This window comes from Lagopus leucura, unplaced genomic scaffold (assembly GCF_019238085.1).
Source record: "Lagopus leucura isolate 7727_CA_CO unplaced genomic scaffold, USGS_WTPT01 Super-Scaffold_100008, whole genome shotgun sequence".
NCBI lineage: Eukaryota > Metazoa > Chordata > Aves > Galliformes > Phasianidae > Lagopus > Lagopus leucura.
The window spans coordinates 34,776,242-34,795,106 of record NW_024962265.1 but is presented as its reverse complement, the minus strand read 5'-3'; the positions used below and the strand labels follow the sequence as shown (position 1 = coordinate 34,795,106).

Here is an 18,865-nt window from a genome sequence, read left to right as displayed (position 1 = left end):
ATCACTTTCAGATGCAGACAGCAAACAGAGGCTTACTGGGAATGGATCTGGCATTGAGTAGATAATTTGGAGGTAACACTCCCCACATTTGGATTACTTGATATCACACCAGTTACACCATGATCTGTCTTTCCTTCCAAACACAAAATAGGTAGTTCTGTATCTGTGTCCAAAACTACATCATTGCCTAACATACTAGAATACATGATACACTGGTATCTAATTAATCTAATAAAACTAGTCTATCTAGTAGAACAACAGAAGTATTTTTCCTTTGACAAAATGAAATATTCAGACACTGATAACAATTAATGATTTCTAAATCATAGAATGGCCTGGGTTGAAAAGGACCACAGTGATCATCTAGTTTGAACCCCCCTGCTATGTGCAGGGTTGCCAACCACCAGACCAGGCTGCCCAGAGCCACATCCAGCCTGGCCTTGAATGCCTCCACGGATGGGGCATCCACAACCTCCTTGGGCAACCTGTTTCAGTGATCACCATCCTCTGTATGAAAAACTTCCTCCTAATATCTAACCTAAACCTCCCCTGTCTCGGTTTAAAACCATTCTCCCTTGTCCTATCACTATCCACCCTTGTAAACAGCTGTTCCCCCTCCTGTTTATATGCTCCCTTCAAGTACTGGAAGGCCACAATGAAGTCTCCCCGCAGCCTTCTATTCTCCAAGCTAAATATATATTTTACACTTCATATAGAATTTATAAGCTTCTGTACAGAGCTTCTGCACCATATGGAACCATTGCAGCTGAAAGTAATTAACCAGAAGATGCAAGTATTTCCATTGGCTTGCATTTGTTTGTCTCTAGAAAACAGACAATACTATGTGTAATAAATCCAATCATTTTAACAGAGACTTCTGTGTAGAACTAGCAAACCTTGTTGTTGTTGTTGGGTCTTCATGTTCCTGCTTGACAGTTCTGAAGAGTGAAGCTGCTCCTAGGATAGCTATGGGATAAGCTGCCTTTAAGCGTTTTCTATTTTCTCTGTGAATTGTATTGCTGTCCTAAGTAACCTAAATTGGGTAGGAAATATTAGTTGTAAAAAAATGCAGAAGAAACCTCTAGCTTTCCCTGCCAGACCTGGCTCTTAGAAGCAGCATAAGCTTTACTCCAGTATCCCTTATAGAACTGTTCTTAATCAATATTCTTAATCAGCATCTTTCAAAATCAACTGCATGTTGTATTTTCTTAAATACTGAAAGACCAGCATGAGGTACAGAATTGGTATTAAAATCAATCTTGTATTCATTTCAGAATATAACTCAGCCTAGTGTATATGCTTACATGCTGACATCTCAAATGTTTTTATACACAGTGTGAATCACAGAATCACAGAATCACAGAATTGTAGGGGTTGGAAGGGACCTCCAGAGATCATCGAGTCCAACCCCCCTGCCAAAGCAGGTTCCCTACACCTGTTTACCTGTTTTTTGGAGGCTTTTTTGGCCGTTGTTTATGAACAGTATTTCATGGTCAATCTTGTTCTTTCGTTTCTCTAGTTAAAATTTTTATCCACCAATTTAGTGTCATATGTTAATACTCCAATGTATTATACCAACGCAATTTGTGCTCTGAGTGCTTTTCAGCAATTTTAAATTAGTGTATGATCCCATGGCAGCAGAAAACAGCAATTAAGCTAACCATCACCTTGCCTATTACAACATATAACTAAGTAATTTTACTAAATCCAGTGGTCAGAAACAACCTTGTCAACAAGATTGTAATGAATATCAAATAAATGAAAATGTTATCAGGAAACAGCATTCATGTTTTTACATGAGCTGCATTATCTATTCAGATACATCTTGATGTAGAAGTAAAGATTAAGTTTGAATTTATAAACATTGATAGGATTCCTTTCTCCACATTTAGATCCTCATGCACTGAGATCATAGAGTCACAGAATCTTTTGAATTGGAAGGGACCTTTAAAGGTCATCTAGTCCACCTCCTCTGCAGTGAACAGGGACACTCACAGCTAGATCAGCTTGCTCAGAGCCCTGTCCAGCCTGACCTTGAATGTCACCAGAGGCAGAACATTCACCACCTCTCTGGACAAACCATTTCAGTGCTTCACTACCTGTATAATAAAAAACTCAGCCTCAACTATTTTTTTTGTACTTGCCCTGATGTTTTAGAAACTATTCAAAGCTCTTTTAACTAGAAGTGAAAAACATATACATATTACATCATTAAATAGTAAAGAATGATACACTCTGAAACCACATTGTAGAATCATCATAGTACACAACTTCAAAGCCTATTTTTTTACTATAACTACTGACAAATTCCACCTCCATCAATTTCAACTACATCAATAATTCTGCCGTAGTATATAAAGAAAAATTCTGAGTTCCCTTTGTTCTGTGTCATCCTCCCCACCTGGAGCAGCCCTGGGCTGTTTCTTTCAATCCAGCTTGCACAGTGGTGAGCCACGTGTTCCCAAAGTGCACCTGAGGTCACTGCAGTAGCAACAGGCCTTCTCTAATTGCACCCAAGGGGACCAATGCAGGAGTTTGCCTGTCACACTGCTGAACACCTCAGCCTGTCTAATAAGCCGGGAGCTGCTCCATCAGTCAAAAAGCCTACAAATATACCAGATGTTTGTCAGACAGAGTCACACTGGAGAGTAATGGTCTGAGGCATTTTGTTGCGATGGACTTGGTGGCATGGAGGAGCACTCAGACTGGAGTCTAAATGTGGCAGTAAATATTAGATTACCAAATGTTTTATATTTTCAAATTGCTTCAGATGAACAACACTATGCTGCTGTCAGCAAACAACAAAAGAAGGCATAGTGCACCTCTGATTTTATTTCATACTTTTACAGCTTGATATGTATTTCATTTATCTTTAATTTTAGTAATGGTGACTGAAGGAACAGAAGTATAGTGCTACAAAGTGTTTTTTTCTTTTATGTCTTCCTGTTATTGTTCTCCTGTGGCTAGGACGGCCAGCCATTACTGAATGCATACCATTACACGATGATACACTTATTTCCTTATGGTCTAATCTTGATCAGAACAACCACTTTAATGCTATCTTATGAAAGCTGAGAACACTTTCAATGGAAGCCCTCAGTGCTGTGATAAACAAAACCACTAATGAATATAATTTACAATTAATTACTCTTATTGTGTTCTCAGGCAGTTATTCATTCACCAAATATGAAAAACAAATCCGTTTGCATACTCAACACATAGTGATATTTGGATAAAGATTAGACTCACTGCGACCCAACAGAATGTACTACAATAGAGCTAACTGACATTCTGGGAGCTCAATCCATATAATCACAAGGAGATGCTATTTTAGCTTCATTGGGAACTGAACTGCTTCATAATTAGTTTTCACAAGCCCTTATCAGAACAGATTAAACTAGTGGCATGTTGACAGCATGCAACATTTTCCTATATGCTTCCCACACAGAGATATAACAGTGAATATAATACTGTCCAGCAAGTTTGGGTATTGCAAATTCTTTATGAAATCTGATGCTCTTACAGCAGTGCCCCATGGTCAGACCCCCATCGGCAGCAACACAGAGCTACATGCCTGCAAGATGCTATTGTTGTGATTGATGATAAATGTAGAAAACAGACCACATCTGGCTTCAAGTTTACAGGATTCTTCACAGATGACTGGAGATAGCCATTAAAGGCTGAGGCACCAATATGTGGACAAATGTGATTTGATAACTCTATTTGGTGGGATGATATCTGTCCATAATAAATATAACGAAAGCATCATGGTGCTACGTAAGCATCCTCTTAAAAAAAAACAAAAAACCAAAAGACCATAAATCTGTTGCATCAAAAATCTGAATGCAATCACCAGCAACAGAAAAGACTGAAAAATAGAAGAAAAATCTCACCTTCCTCAAACTGCTGGAAAATCTGAATAGCTGATCACAACACTATGACACAAAGAAACTTTCACAGAATCACAGAATTGTAGGGGTTGGAAGAGACCTCTAGAGGTCATCGAGACCAACCCCCCTTCCAAAGCAGGTTCCCTACAGCAGGTTGCACAGGTAGGCCACAGTACTCCAGATGAGGCCTTACCAGGGCAGAGTAGAGGGGGAGGATCACCTCCCTCGACCTGCTGGCCACACTGTTTTTAATGCACCCCAGGATGCCATTGGTCCTCTTGGCCACAAGGGCACAATGCTGGCTCATGGCCAACCTGTCGTCCACCAGGACACCCAGGTCCCTCTCTGCAGAGCTCCTCTCCAGCGGCTCATCCCCCAGCCTGTATTGGTGCAAGCAATTCTTCCTCCCTAGGTAGAATACAGATCCTGGCAGAATACAGATCCTGATACAAGCAAGACAGAAATGATTACTTGGTCGCACGTCTATTTTTTTTTTCCTTAAAATAATTTTGACTTCTATTGGTTTCATAGACAGATACCCTGCACAGTAATGACTTTTCCTTCAAGAGCTACCATATTGTGACTGAATGTTTTAATTTAATTATATTAATACTTTTCTAAAATCTATGAATTTTTCAAACTGAATTTGTGTTAGCAGTCCTAATTCTAGAGAATCAAGTTAACTCCATCATTATAAGCAAAGAAAAGCCTACCTGAGTCTTCCTTGGCATAAGCATTAAATTAAACACATGGATGGAGTAACATGCAGAGATAAATCTGGCACTGGGTTTTTTTTCTCCATTCCCTCTGATGATTTTTTTTTTCAATATTTCACCCTGAAAACCCTAGAAATACTGTTAATATGATATTTTCCTACATATATCAGTTTCTACACAATGTTGGTTTTTTTTTTCTATACCAGATTATTTTTTCCCTTCATCAGTATTCAGCAAGTGTTCAGAATTTAAAAATAAAAATGCATCTACTTTGACATTTCCAGAATCTACTCTGCTACCCTCCTTACCATCTCTGGTCTTCAGGCAGACAGGATGCTTGTCTTGCCCTTTATTTTCACATCTTCTGTCTTAGTCAGAAATGTTCTGGCACTCAGCAGTTCACACTACTCTACGTATGTAAAGGTAACAAGTCAGATGAGTAGACTATATACTGTGAAACAGCTTTTCCATATGCTATTCTCAGCACTGTGAGCTTTCACACCATCCTTTGTCAGTGCTGACCTAAGTAACACCATGTGAACACCTCGTCTTCTTCCCAGTTGCACTTTCACAGTGCCCCATACTCAAAACAAACAGCAGCAGCACCGCAAACCCATACTTTGCACCCCACCACAACCATACTTATGTGTTACTTCCAGTAGGTCCAGTTAGTCACACACCTTTCAGGTAATAACTGTGCCAAGGTAACTGTACCCTATGAAATTTTATTGCTGACACCTGGCACAAATGAAAACCGTGATTTCCATTCCTGTCCCAGGGGTTTAAAGTTGGTTGAGCTGCCTGATGAGAGCCACGTTTCACTGCTCCACAGCTCCAGTATAGACAGATTACTGGACTACCTCTTGCCTCCCTCTTCACAATGCACTTTTAATGCCTTTGTTAATCCCTTTGAAATAGTGTGTGCCTGTTGCAGGTTAAATTCAATGCACTGAGGCTTTATACAGGTACACCCCAGGACTGCAATTTACTCCCTGAGACCTTTGTCAGGTCACAAGGTTGAACCTGCACTTCTTTTGGCCTTTTTCCAAATCCTTGTCTTTGTATAACTTCAGCATGAGTGCAGGCAATACTTCCAAACATATGGATCCTGTATTTTTTTGTCAGCAGGTCAAATATTGCTTTCAGATGCCTGCATAGGTTTTACTTGTTGCAATAAGAATCATATATATCACTCATTTGAGACTACATAAGCAACCATGAGCAAAACTGAAAGGGAGATGTACACACACAAACACACACACATACAAATCCTCTGGGATTTCACCTAGTTTTACCATGTCATACTCAAATTAGCACTTCATTATGTGTTTTTAATCTATTGATCTCCAGCATTTATCAGTCACTACCAAATTAGTTAAATTCAGATGTAGATAGCTGTCTAACCCATACAGTAAGATCACAGAATTGCTGCGTGACTTGCTTGAAGTCGTAAATTACTTATGACCGTATTCAGCAGCAGAACCCAAAGGTCTCACTATCTGGATCCTGGCTATTGATCACATTCCCTTTTTGCAGGAGCAGTTCCTTCTCTTTCCTCATGCCTCCAAAATGGCAACTTCAGTGAAGCAGGGCATTTAAGAAATGCTAAACTTATTGGGCTAAGAGACCTAAAGGCAAGTTAGTCATCAAGGTGGTTTACAACAGGTAAATTTCAGAGATGGGTGAGAGGGAGTTTTGTCTTATCTTGTTTCCTTTGCCAGCTATGACCTACTTCTCCCCACAGGGTACACAGAGACTCATTTACAAACTCAGTGAATGCCAAATCAGTGCAGTTACACTTCTCTTAGTGCTGACATCATCTCACATCTGCTCTCTCATTCACTAAGACTAGCATTTATATTATCACAGGATCCAGAAGACATGGTGTAACTGGCACCATAAGATGCTTACTGCTGCAGAAACAAGAGCTAGGAAGTTTTATTCCTGCCTAACAGTGGTGCTATAACTGTTTAATCCTCAAGCAAAATGGATCAAAGTGTTTGGTAAATGAACTAATAGCAAAAAAACATAAAATAGAAAAGTATTAGCACTAAGCAAGCAGTACTGAACACCATCTTTACACTCCCTTCAAAGCCTCAAGAAATTATTGAACAGGTTTTATTGGCATAGTTATGTATCTATAAGCACAACCAAAGTTCTTAAGATGAAAAGGGTTAAATTTATACACAATCATTATATAGATTAAGTCTATATCCCACAAATACTTCTGCCTTACCCAAAAACTTAATACTTAAGTGACATTAGTAAGCATGATTACAATCAATAAAAAAAGAATTCAAACGTCTGCAAGAGACTTTGTGAGATGGAAGAAGCATTTGTTTCTACTGCAAGGTGCTGATATGCTTTGGGCACATCTACCTACCCGCACACATCTCTACATGCAAGAGTGTCCTATTCCCAACCAAAGCGATTCCTGCCTTTCTTGAAATACTACCATACAAAATATTTCAGCGATAGTTATAAAAAATCTATCTATCTATATATATATAAAATTGCTTACTTGCAATTACATAATTGCTGAAAGATAGTGCTTTTCACACTAAATTATGTACACATTTTATATAAAACTTAAAAAAAAAAAAAAGAAAAAAAAAGGAAATACAGGCTTTTAGGTTCTTTATTACATACCTAATACTTTAGGCTGTGCAGTGAGACAGTGTAGAAGAACACTGTAATAAAACTATGTAACACAAATGAATTCATATTTGGGGAAGGTGAGAATTGCTTTAAAATTACACAAGACCTTGCTCCTACAATCATTTGCACATGTGATTTCAGTAGAACCACTCCTGACACTACAGTTAAGTATCCAAATAAGTATTTGCAGGACCGAAGCCAAATTATACAATCGGGCCTAAACTAAGAGTCCATTTGTTACCAATAAAGTCCTAATTTGAGAGTGGTTAATTATTACAATTATCACTGCTGGATAACAATACGCTTTAGAATAATTACTTTTGCAGCATTGTCTAGACAGGACACTCCTCTTTCCTAGAGGTGGACATTAGTGCTGAGGCCACTGATTCTAAAACCTAAAGCTCGTAGCTAAAGAAGTATAATAAAACAAAGCAAAATCAGAAATCTTAAGGTGATACAGAATGCACTGTCTCTGCAAAGGCCTTATCAAGCTGGGGACATCCTGTACTAGTTCCTGGGGATTTGCATTGCTATCCCACTCCTTTCCTGCTCAGAGTAACAGGTGGTGGTTGTATCTAATTGTGGTGGTTGTACCTTGTACCACTGGGCTTGTGCTATCCCCACTTGAACAATTGCTTGTCTCCAAGCAGCGCTGATAGGTCTTTCTCAGCTCAATAAAAAAGAGGCTCCAGGATGGAATTCAGAGTGAGTGCTGCTGCTTTAATACTCATTCTGAGGTCTCTAGTTCAAAAATTCCAAGCTGTTGCCATAAGCTTTTAGAAGATAAAACACAAAACTATGCTTCTTGGATGAAAAGGAGGAGTACCATGAGTTACTCTCACATAGTATAAGGTGCTCATTCTCTTCGCTTTGTGCAGTTTTCATCTAAATCTCCTTTCCGAAAGAGAGAAGAGGACTGTACTCCTTCAGTGAGCAATACCACTTCAGACCCTGCCCCTTCCCAACTACATTTATTTCTTCTACAATTCTCCAGGCCTTAACTTTCCCACACCTGATCAGCAGAAGAGCACAGAGATTACTCAGGCCTCCTCAGCAAACAGCACAGAGCATGTAGCATAAGGATTTGCCACTTGAATTGCTAAATCTCTGAGGAGTAAGCACGCTTTGATCACATCTCATTCTTCTTTTAAGACGTTAGGGTATTTTCTTTGAGCTGAAGTCTAAAGCTGTTTTGGTACGTCAAAAACACCACATCATGTTCTGCCCTCAGTCGGTTTACTCGGAGCCAAAGGAACCACACCTTATTTACCATGATTTTTACTGGGAAAAGAATCAGATCTGCTGGACAGTTCAAGGAAGTAAGTGAAGGAAAATACCATAAATTGCATTAATCGAGACCACTTAAATGACCAACAGAGAATTAGGAAAGCAGTGCATGTGGATGAAATATTATCTTTGGCCAGCAAACACAGAAAAAAAGAAAGATCTAGACAGCAAAACTAGTAGCAATTTTATACATTTGGAAGACAAATCATGTCAGAGCAAAGACTGGGTTAACAAGGGAGCAGTTGAGGGAAGTCTAATCTCCGCTGGCATGCTGGCTGGGAAGGTCAGCCTGGAGCACGCGTTCCCAGCTGGAGTCGGGCCCCCTCTGCCCGGCCAATTGTCCCGTGCACTTCAGACACCAAACCGAACTGAAGGTGCCTCCACCCTGCCAGCTCCTTGTATTCTACCAGCCTAAAGAGAGCTTCCTTTTCCCTGTCAATTTATGCAGCATTTCCACACAGTAAATGCTACAAAGGAGAGATGTAGCGTGAGCGCCTTTTTTCCCCTCTGAGCAGCACAAGGCTGCTCAGCCTTTATACTCAGAGCAGTGTAAGGAGTTAATTTGAGCACCGTATTCTCCAGTGTGAAGAGCGACACTGTCAAACTCAATCTAAATTTTTTCACAAAGAAACTAGCTGAGAGTTGACACATTATGTTTTGAAATTTAAAGCAAGTCCCTTGGAAGCTGATGAACAGGAACATTAAATAGGTTGTCACTTCCCTGGTTTTCATGCATCTCTGATTTACCTATGCATACATTTTACTTCTCTATACCAATCATTGCCATGAGCGGAGTTTTTGTTTCAAAAAGGGAATGTAACACCAAATTCTAAACCCAGAATCTGGATTTACCTTCATCCCTCACTAGGACGAGACTCAGATTATGACCTGAAACCACATGCTGAACATTTAACGTATTTCAACTAGAAAGGAGAAAAAATGGTTTATAAAGTTTGTAGCTATGTAAAGAAATCGTTTCTAAGGAAAGGCAGGCATTTTACTAGCAACCTAACACCTTGGACTTGTCAAGGGATCTGCAAGTTGCAAGAGACTTTAAAGAGCTTGCTCCTGCTTACGACGATACCTCGCTGTCTGATCTCCCCGAAACACTGCAGTCATTCCCATGGTACGTTAGATGAAGAGGTATACAGATCTTGATCTTGCACTGTGATATTAGAATGTGATAATAAAAAAGGGCAAACTTACCCCAGAGAGTCTGGCTTCATGTTTTTGTATATTCCTAACACAGAAACCACTGTCTCATTTCAGAAGTGCAGATAATTCATGCAAATGTACTTTTTAACCTCCCAAGATAAATAATTTTTCTCCCAGAATTGTCTTTTTTTTAATGTTGAGTTCTCTTAAACACTTTCAAAGACCCTCAAAAACTTCAAGTGTGCTTTACAGGAATAATAATTATTAAATGCAATATTAAGGAAATGAATGAAACAGAAGGCCAAAGTTTATCCAAGGAATATATTATAAAACTTATGATATTCATAGGCTTTACTGTAATACTGTCAGTGTTAACATAGTTTTTAAAAAGAATATCTTTTTAACAAGTAATTCCTATAAAGGATTAACAGTGACATGAACCAGATTTTTCTAAATGTTACTATGCAGACTTACAATGTACTCAAAAGTAGCATTTTTAAAATGTGATTAACACTTATCCTGAAATAACATATTAAGTAAACCATGATGGAAAAGGTAATACACCATATCCTGTGATAGTTACCCATGTATGTACATACATCTGTATCAATCCAAGGTTGTAACATTATGAAAATATTCCACTTCAGAGTTTCTTGTTAAGGGCTTTATGGAAAGTTTCTGATCATGAAGAACACAGCAGCTGAACTGTCAGACAGCACTGGCATTTATGATTGATTTTCTTTTCTGTGCTATCCAACCATATAACAAAGACCCTCAGAATCTTTAAAGGCTATATTCTGGATTGTCATCACAAGAGATATGAAACAGTTTTTTTTAATATACTTGTCATATTAAATATTCTTGAACAGGAGTAGGCAAATCTTACGCTATTTTTAATGAGCAGTTATGTAGGAGAAATAGGCTGTGGTTAAAGAATGGAGTTGGGATAAGGTATTCTGGCTTTAATTACTGACTTTGTCATAAACTTTAACTTTGAGCAACCCCCTTTTTTGCCTCAGTTTTCCACATCACAATAAATGGTAATAATACTTCACTAACTCACAGGCTTGGTTTGAGAATTAATGAGGTCCCTTGTGCCACAGACTTGTAGATCCTGGCTTCTTCTTTTCACTGCGTACTGATAGGAAAGTGACATGTTCTTAATTTGAAACAGAGACTCAGTGCTGCCCTTCACAAGCACATGGAATTCACATTAATGTCAACAGGAATTGCGTTACATACACTGTATGTTACATATTATTTAGCCTAGAAGCAAATGAAGAAGAAACGGCGAGAAACTCCTGGATTCTCCTTGTCTGTTCTTAAAATTCTAACAGTTCATGGCAGCAGATACAAAAGCATCAGTGAAATTATTTTTGATGGGGGAACAAGGATTGAAACTTTATATGAGAATGTGGAAACATACAACAGGTCCAGCTGTAGACTACATTTGGCTTTACTGCAAGAGCACCTTCATACAAAAAGCAGAATCTAGGCACCATGACATTTCATCATCTGTAGATGTTTGTCCCAGCATAAGACAAATGTGGCTTTGGTATTTGACATTTTCACACAATATCCAGCATACAACAAGATATCGTGTTTGTTCTTTTTTTTCCCTATGCAAGTGAATGAGACATGAATGATAGAAATTCAGAAAAAACAAAAACAAAAACAAACAAAACACAAACACAGTTTTAGCATAAGGTAATACCACAGGCAGTTTTTAGCCAGATGTATACACTGTACTATGGGGGAATTTGCCAGAGAAGATGTTCTTTGCTGGAAAGAGAGTTAATTTGAGCATAAAGCTTTAACTTCCTGCTTTATTCTAAAACAAAAATTGTCGCAACACAAAAAGACATTTCTGTTTTGTTCAGAAAGCAAAACCAAAGGCAAAAGAATAAATCAAGAAGCAATTGGTTGGGCCACAGAGCTTATGGAAGGAAACATCTCTATAACAAACAGGAATGTTTTAAAATTTACCATTGCTTAGCCATCTAAAGAAAATGAGTCTTGGCAGTTCTGTACAGAAGGCAGTCAGGAGCTACAGCTCTGCATAATTAGGCAATAATTAATCAATCCAAGTATAACAGCCTTGAAAGTGTGGATGCACCAACGTATGCACCAGTCTTCTACCCACTTGACTACCGCATGCATGCAAACAGCCTAGGTCACTTAGAAGTCTGCCTGCCCCGCAGTGGAGTTTTTACACTTCAGGGTGCATGCTACTGAGCAGAACAAAACTATTCACTAGAGAAGGACATTCTCCCACTAAAGGACAAGAGGACTGAGAAAACAAAAGTGTGGAGCAGGTCATAAGTCTGCTTAGAAGCAGATTGCTGGAGACACACAGCTTTTGAACAGCAGACATGCACAGCAGTGGTGTTTTGACATCATCATGCATATTTATGTTCTTTTTCTCTTCATAAAACAGTCAAACAGTAGGCTCTCAGAAGTTTGGTTCATTTTGTGTTTTTTTCTTTTTTTCTTGGGGCCCCCCCCCCCCCCAATTTTAGCATTCCTACAAGCAGTACTGAGTTTAGAGCATCTTCGTCTTGACACAGGACATGTACAGTTTAAATACGTATGCCATTATACGTTCATTATGTATAATGACTTTCTCTCTGGTAATGACTTTTCCAAGCACAAGAAAGTATTGAGTCATGTGTGTGCCCCAAATCCTCACCTGCTGCTTGAGAAACCAGTGAAAAATTCTGTGCGCATCTTAAAGACTGCATTTCAGTTGTGTGCAGCCAAGTTCTGCTCTGCTGTAAGCAGCCATTAAATACCATGGGCTTCCGCCTTTTAACGTTACTAATAGCTTTGACTTTGAAATGTTTAGGATAAAAATAAGCTAAAATTGATCTTATGGAGATAAATTCCAGAAAAGTATTGATGTGCAGAAAGAAAAGGCTTTCAGCTGCACACCCTCTTTCAAAACCACTATTTTCTCTCAACTAAGCTCTCTTCTAAAACACGTTTTATTGGTTGAATTTCATTTCTACCTTGCCTATGTTGTCACGTCTGTCGTTTCTAGTTGAGTTCCATCCACTTCCCCAGACGCAATGTGTGTTCTATGCCCTCTGAAGCACAGCAGTGACAAGTTAGCTCAGAATTACCACGTCAGGACCACACAGGCACGCAGCCCTGGGAATGCATCTTCACAGCAGCCACAGTAGCGCGGATGTCAGCAGTCACACACAGGTGGACAAGACAGACACAAGAAGTGCTGGATACAGAGAAGCATCCCACTAACAAGCTACTGGACACGCAGCCGCGAAGATCTGTGTGAAATCACCACGAAGGGCACTAGGACACCGTGCACAAACACAAAACCAAGCGAGGCTTAACGACGAGCCATCTCAAAAGCAAGCAAAGAAAGAAAGTTTCCCTGGAATTACTACTGTTATTACAAGAAATGCAGCAGTTTTCTGCCCCGGCCGCTCCGCACGGCGCGGCGCAGCGCGGAGCTCACCTGGCGCCGGCGCAAGGCTCCGTGCCGCAGTGCTCGGGGCAGAGCGGCGACTGCGGGACGGCCCGGCCACCTGCCCGCCGCTCTCAGCCGCTAACCGCGCCGGCAGCAGCCGCAGCTCACGGCGCTGTCCCGGGAAGAGAAGGTAGAGATAACGTCCCCGCGGATCTAATCGAGTTTCTGCTGTTGCAGCCGCTGTTAATTAGCTTCCGAACGGCACATCGCATGGCGATCCTCTACAGACACCGAAGCGGGCGCGGAAACAGCGAGACGCCCATAAACGCCTTACAGCCCGCCCGCTGCTCAAAAAGCCGCTCGGCTCTTATGGAAGTCGCCCCCTCCCGTCCCGCACTTACAGGTAGGAGGTGAAGGCGCTGAGGTTGGCGGGCACGGCCGTCAGCCCCAGGTCGGAGCAGTCGGCGCGCAGCAGCATGCCCTCCTGCTCGCAGCGGCACGGCGCAGGACAGCCCCGCGGCCGCTGCCCGCCGCCCCGCGCCCCCCGCCGCAGCGCGGGCAGGCAGAGCAGGAGAAGGAGGAGGAGGAGGGCGCGGGCAGCGCGGGACGTCGCCATGGGTCCCGGCTCGCGCGCCCCGCGGCCGGCTGGGCTCGTGGAGCTGCTGCGGCCGCCGCCGCCGCGCCGCTGTCTGTGGTAGCATCTCAGCTTACACGCTGCTTTAAAGCCCTGCGGCCGGCACCGCGCGCCCGCTGACGCCGCCCCAGCCTTGCCCGCCGTAGCGCGGCGGCCCTGTCCGCGTCGCCGTGCGAGCGAGCGGGCGGGCGGGGAGAGGCGGGAGGCGGGGGGTACCCGGGGCGGGGCGGCCGCGGCGCCTCAGGGCTCGCCTCAGGGCGGGAGCTCCCTCGGGGCAACAGCTCCCCTCAGGGAAACGGCGGGAGGGGAGCGGTCGTGAAATGGCGGTTGGCCCCCTCTTTCCCTCCTTCTTTTCCCTCAAAACCGAGGGAGTGGGGAGGATGGCAAAATGTTGAGCCTTTTTGTTGTGCCACATCGGTGTTGTGGTTGTTCTTTTTTGTCCCCCTCCAAATCTCACCACAGGCTCCAGGCTTAGGACTCGCAACCAGATTAATAACCACGTTCCAGCCCAAGTCTTGTTCAAACTGGTGGCTGGATGGTTGGTCAAGCTGCTTGCTGTGCACCGCAGAGAATTAGTTAAAGGTTTTCAGCTACGCCGTCTCTACAATTAAGCCTGAAATGAGAGCCTAATGAAAAGGCTGGCAAAATACTGTTTTTTACATACCACCCAGGTTCTAATCCCTATTCCCACCTCTGGACCATCACTGGATGTAACCCGAGCTGCAGAAGGACCTTGCACTGGTGCTCAAGTGCTCTATTTAAATTAATAAAGAAGGAATCTGCTGTCTTGCTCTTTAGGCTGAATGCTTTGTCAATTTAGGCCTATGGGTTGGTGGGAAGCTTTCTCCAAGCATCACCTTACTCTAAACTAATGAGAGCAGTTGTTGAAAGCACAGATTTACAAGAAAAAATGGCCAAGTAGAAAAATTCTGCAAAAATTAGTGTGCTGTAGGGTGACCTTTTCCACCCCAAATCTCAGACTTCCCATGCCTAATGTCTCTGCAAAGTAGCAGTAGTTCTGTTTCTGAACTGCATGGCAACTCTGCCCATGACAGTGGGTTAGAAATAGATATCTTGAAGGTCCCTTCCAACCCAAACCATTCCATGATTTTATGTTGTGCTGAATGGATACGTGCTAATGGTTTGATGAACTCTGAATATTTTACTTTATTCTGGGGCAAAATAGTCTTTTTTAGGCATCCGTACTTCATGACTTTAGAGTCACGAACATTCTCTGCCAAAGGTATCAGAATAGTTTTAGTTAACAAAGAAGTAAATATTTCTCATAAGTGTAGGGAAATAGTATTTATATAACCTGAGGCCATTACACACATATTTTGTTTGTTCTAGAAAGCAAGGCAAATGCTGTTTGTTCCTTTTCTGTTGAGGATTTGATCCAATTGCACAAGATATCTGAAAGTGGACAGATAAATTTGTAGTGAGAGTTTTACTTTAAAAATCCTTCTTTGAGTGTTGTTTATTTTTCATGAATACATTTGTTCTGCTAGTGACTTTCTTTGAAACATTAAATGTGCTTCTATTTAATTTAAAGAATTTTTGGAAGAAGAGTAGCTGGAGGACTAAAAGAAGGATGTGAGAGGATTGGATATGGATAGTTCTTACTTTTGTGCTTTTAAATTAGTCTTTTCAGTTATTTTCTTTTCATATTTTATTTTCTTACAGATCCCTGATTCTCCACAAAGAGAAAAGGAAAAACATCTGCCAGTTTGGTAATGTTTTAGGGAGGTGCTGTTGTTCCAAAAGGCTGTTGGGACCCTAAGACTGCCTGCAGGTTCTCCCATCTTGGCATGCAGTCTTAGTCACTTCTTCTGCAGCCATCTTTGGATTTGATCAGGGTAGTAAACAAAACCCAAGGGGCTTTCAGCAAAACAGTGTCCTGAATCTTGTCCTGTCTTCCTGATATTCAATCAAAGAAGCTGTCTTCCGATTGTGATAATGTGATGATCCTCCACCTTTAAGGCTTATCAATAGAAAAGGCATTTTCCTGGATTGCTTGAATGCAAAAAACATTATGTATTATACACACACTAAAAGCACAACAATTCATACAGTAGATAGATATATTTAACGTGTTTTTTGGACAGATGATTAATTACAGCAGGACAAGCTTTAGATTTCATGTGAAAGTTGATTTTAAGGTGCAGAACTATAAAAAGAAACTTTAACTGCTATTTCTGCTTTGGAAGTTTAAACTGGATGAACTGATTAAAAAAAAGAAAAGCAATGTGCCTAAAGCATTTAACAACGGAAAGTTATACCTCATTCTGCTTTGATTGGTTGTCCCAGCCAAAATGGAGTTTAAAGCAGAAACGGTAACAGATCCTGCACTAGCAAAGGTAGCAGCTAGTGTTTAGGTATTAAGGCAACTCCAATACAGAGCCAAAGCAAGCAAGCAAACAAACAAACAAAAACAAACAAATAAAAAAAAAAAAAACAAAAAAAAGCAATTGGGAAGGTCAAGGTAGTTTACAGTTGAACATAGCATGTTTCTTCCTTTCTTGTTCGTAGTAAATACGCAGAAGGCAGTTCAACCATGTAGTTAGGCCATGGAAAGAACAAAGCTGTAGCACAGAGTGGGATTTCTTTTTCTGACCACTGGGGGAGCAAATTCGTCATTGGGCATGTTGTAGTCCTTGGACTGAAACGGTTCATTAAGCAAGTGTGAAGCTCCATCAGCCCTTAGGCTGTGCTACTGTAGAGCAGTGCTGGAGTTGCATGGTTATCTGTGCGGAAGGATTCTTTTCACTTTGCAGGACTCCTGACTCATCCTTTTGTTATGGCCAGCCTCGAGGGACTGTGTGTGCCATTTCACAGAATCACAGAATCACCGAATCACCAAGGTTGGAAAAGACCTACAAGATCATCCAGTCCAACCATCCACCTATCACCAATAGTTCTCACTAAATAACTAAGTAACTATAGTTCTCAGTTAGTAACTATTGCTGTGTGGTGTTTTTATACATACAGCAGAAGGCTGTATGCTATGTTCAATTTCATATTTACCTGTTCAGTAAACATTCACACTTGCGTCATGTACCTTTCTTGTTTCAGTGAGAATCTTAAGTTAAAACATGTATTTACAATGTCCTTCAGACCAAGGCAGATGGCACCATTTCTGTTTTACATAATAAATGGAGGATGGTTAGGGCAGAGTCGCTCCTAGAACCTAGAAGAAATAGAAAACTGTAATTACCCTTGCTCTATTTACCACATGGCCACAACATGTCAATTGCAGTGATATTATGGATTATGTGCCATTAACTTGTTTTTGTTCAGATTTTCATGCTATTTAGGGCATGCTCTGTCACGAATCTTTAGAAATCATCTTTTTTATGTTGATTCTTTTGTTTGGCACGCTGCCATCTAGCTGCAGTCTTCCCTCAACAGTTCTGAAGTTAAGCTAAAAGCAAGATGGCACATTTGACAAGTGAAGCTTTCTTGGATTCACCTGAAATATTCTTCAGTAGAGAAATTGCTCATGGGAAGAAAGGACAAAAATAGAAAAACAGAATTATTATTACAATCTGTACTGTGACAGTTGGCTTAGTATAATTTTGAAGCACATTGCAATGTCTGACATTATTTTCACTCTGAAAAAAGACTGATTGCAAAGCACGCATAGAAAGTGAAAAAGAAATGTTTTTCCAGGCACATTTTAATAGGTAGTGATTTGGGAAAATAAATGAGGAAGAAATGTAAATACAAAGGAGGCTGATTTACTGAATATTTGTTTGGAGAGAACGAAAGCTGATCATTACAGTAATACTCTGTATAGGAAATAAAATCCATGTGTTAGAGTGAAGACATGGAAATAAGCTATATAAAGAAAAACTATTACTTTGAGTTGAGGTGGATGTGACATCATTTAGGGAATTAAAGCCAGGCTGCAAAAGCATTAAGTGGATATTTCACCAAAATTGGAAAGATGTGTTTTAAATAACACTTGCAATGATGCTTTTAAACTCTAGCAGTTAATTGGTCTGCTACTGTATCTTTATATATCTGTGTGTCATATAAGAGCACAAGAGGAAAACACGTAGGCTGTATGTAAATGAAGAATGGTAAGATGATACAGGAAGGAGGAATATCTCTCATCAGTACAACTAATATTTGAAAACATCAGCTCTCTGTTTGGCCCATCGGTCTTTTTTTCTCAACCTTATCTAACTGTCCATTCAAATTTTGCCTTACTATAGCCCTAGAGGACCATCATCAGATGTGATACAGTTTTTTAAGAACCATAAAGCATGAGCAGTAGGGCACTGAGGCAAGTCAAATTGCCTCTGTCCTTCCACTAACCAAATTTATATGGTTTTCTGAACCATGCCTTCTGACAGTAAATAAGTCATTGCAACAGGTCTGTGAGAGAGACAGTCTGTCATGTTTTCACATGCATTTGTTCTTACATGTGCAGGAAAGCATATGACAAATTTGAACCTCAACAAGTGGCATCAAATCTTGCTCAAAAAAGACTGAAAAAATGTGGAAAAAAACCCAGGATATTGGAAAGATGCATTGCGATGGATGAATCACTGTGACTGTTTTCTCAGTTGTACGGTTTCTGGATTCTTTATCACTGCAGCAGGGTAACCAGTAGCCAGTCATTCAGCTTAACAGCAAATATTGAAGCCAAACACTAAAATAATTTGCACATATTTACAGCACAATATTAAGTCCAGAAAGTGCCATATCTAGTTTGGTGTTTGTCAGTGGGATTTGGAGGAAGCTCTGCAAATTATTGCTCACTTAATGCAACAAAAGTTCCATATTTCAATGGAAAGTCAATACATCCACATCTGTGAGGAAGTTAACTCCAGTTCACAGAGAGTTGCAGAGTTCTTTCCCTAACATTTTTAAAACATAAAACCCTTGAATATGTGGGTGTGTGGAGATGTATGATGTATTTCTATGTCCCGTACGTGCTGTGGAGATCTGCATTCTTCTTTGGGTAAAGATGAGAGTTGATATATACCATGTGCATGCATAGAGTCATTTCTTAATTTAGCAACTCATACAGAAATTCTGTCCAGTTCTTTTCATCCTTCCTTCTTTCACTGTGTCTGTGTGGCAAACA

At 40.6% G+C, this 18,865-nt stretch overlaps 1 protein-coding gene across 1 annotated transcript in view; it reads right to left on the bottom strand.

Annotated features, from left to right (window-relative positions):
- LGR5 (leucine rich repeat containing G protein-coupled receptor 5) overlaps window positions 1–13,752 on the bottom strand; it is an 84,004-nt gene extending 70,252 nt beyond the window's left edge. The window contains exon 1 of the mRNA XM_042872564.1: window positions 13,538–13,752. Within this exon, the coding sequence (XP_042728498.1) occupies window positions 13,538–13,752 (215 nt within the window). The remainder of the gene's footprint in view (window positions 1–13,537) is intronic.
- Between the last annotated feature and the right edge of the window lie 5,113 nt (window positions 13,753–18,865).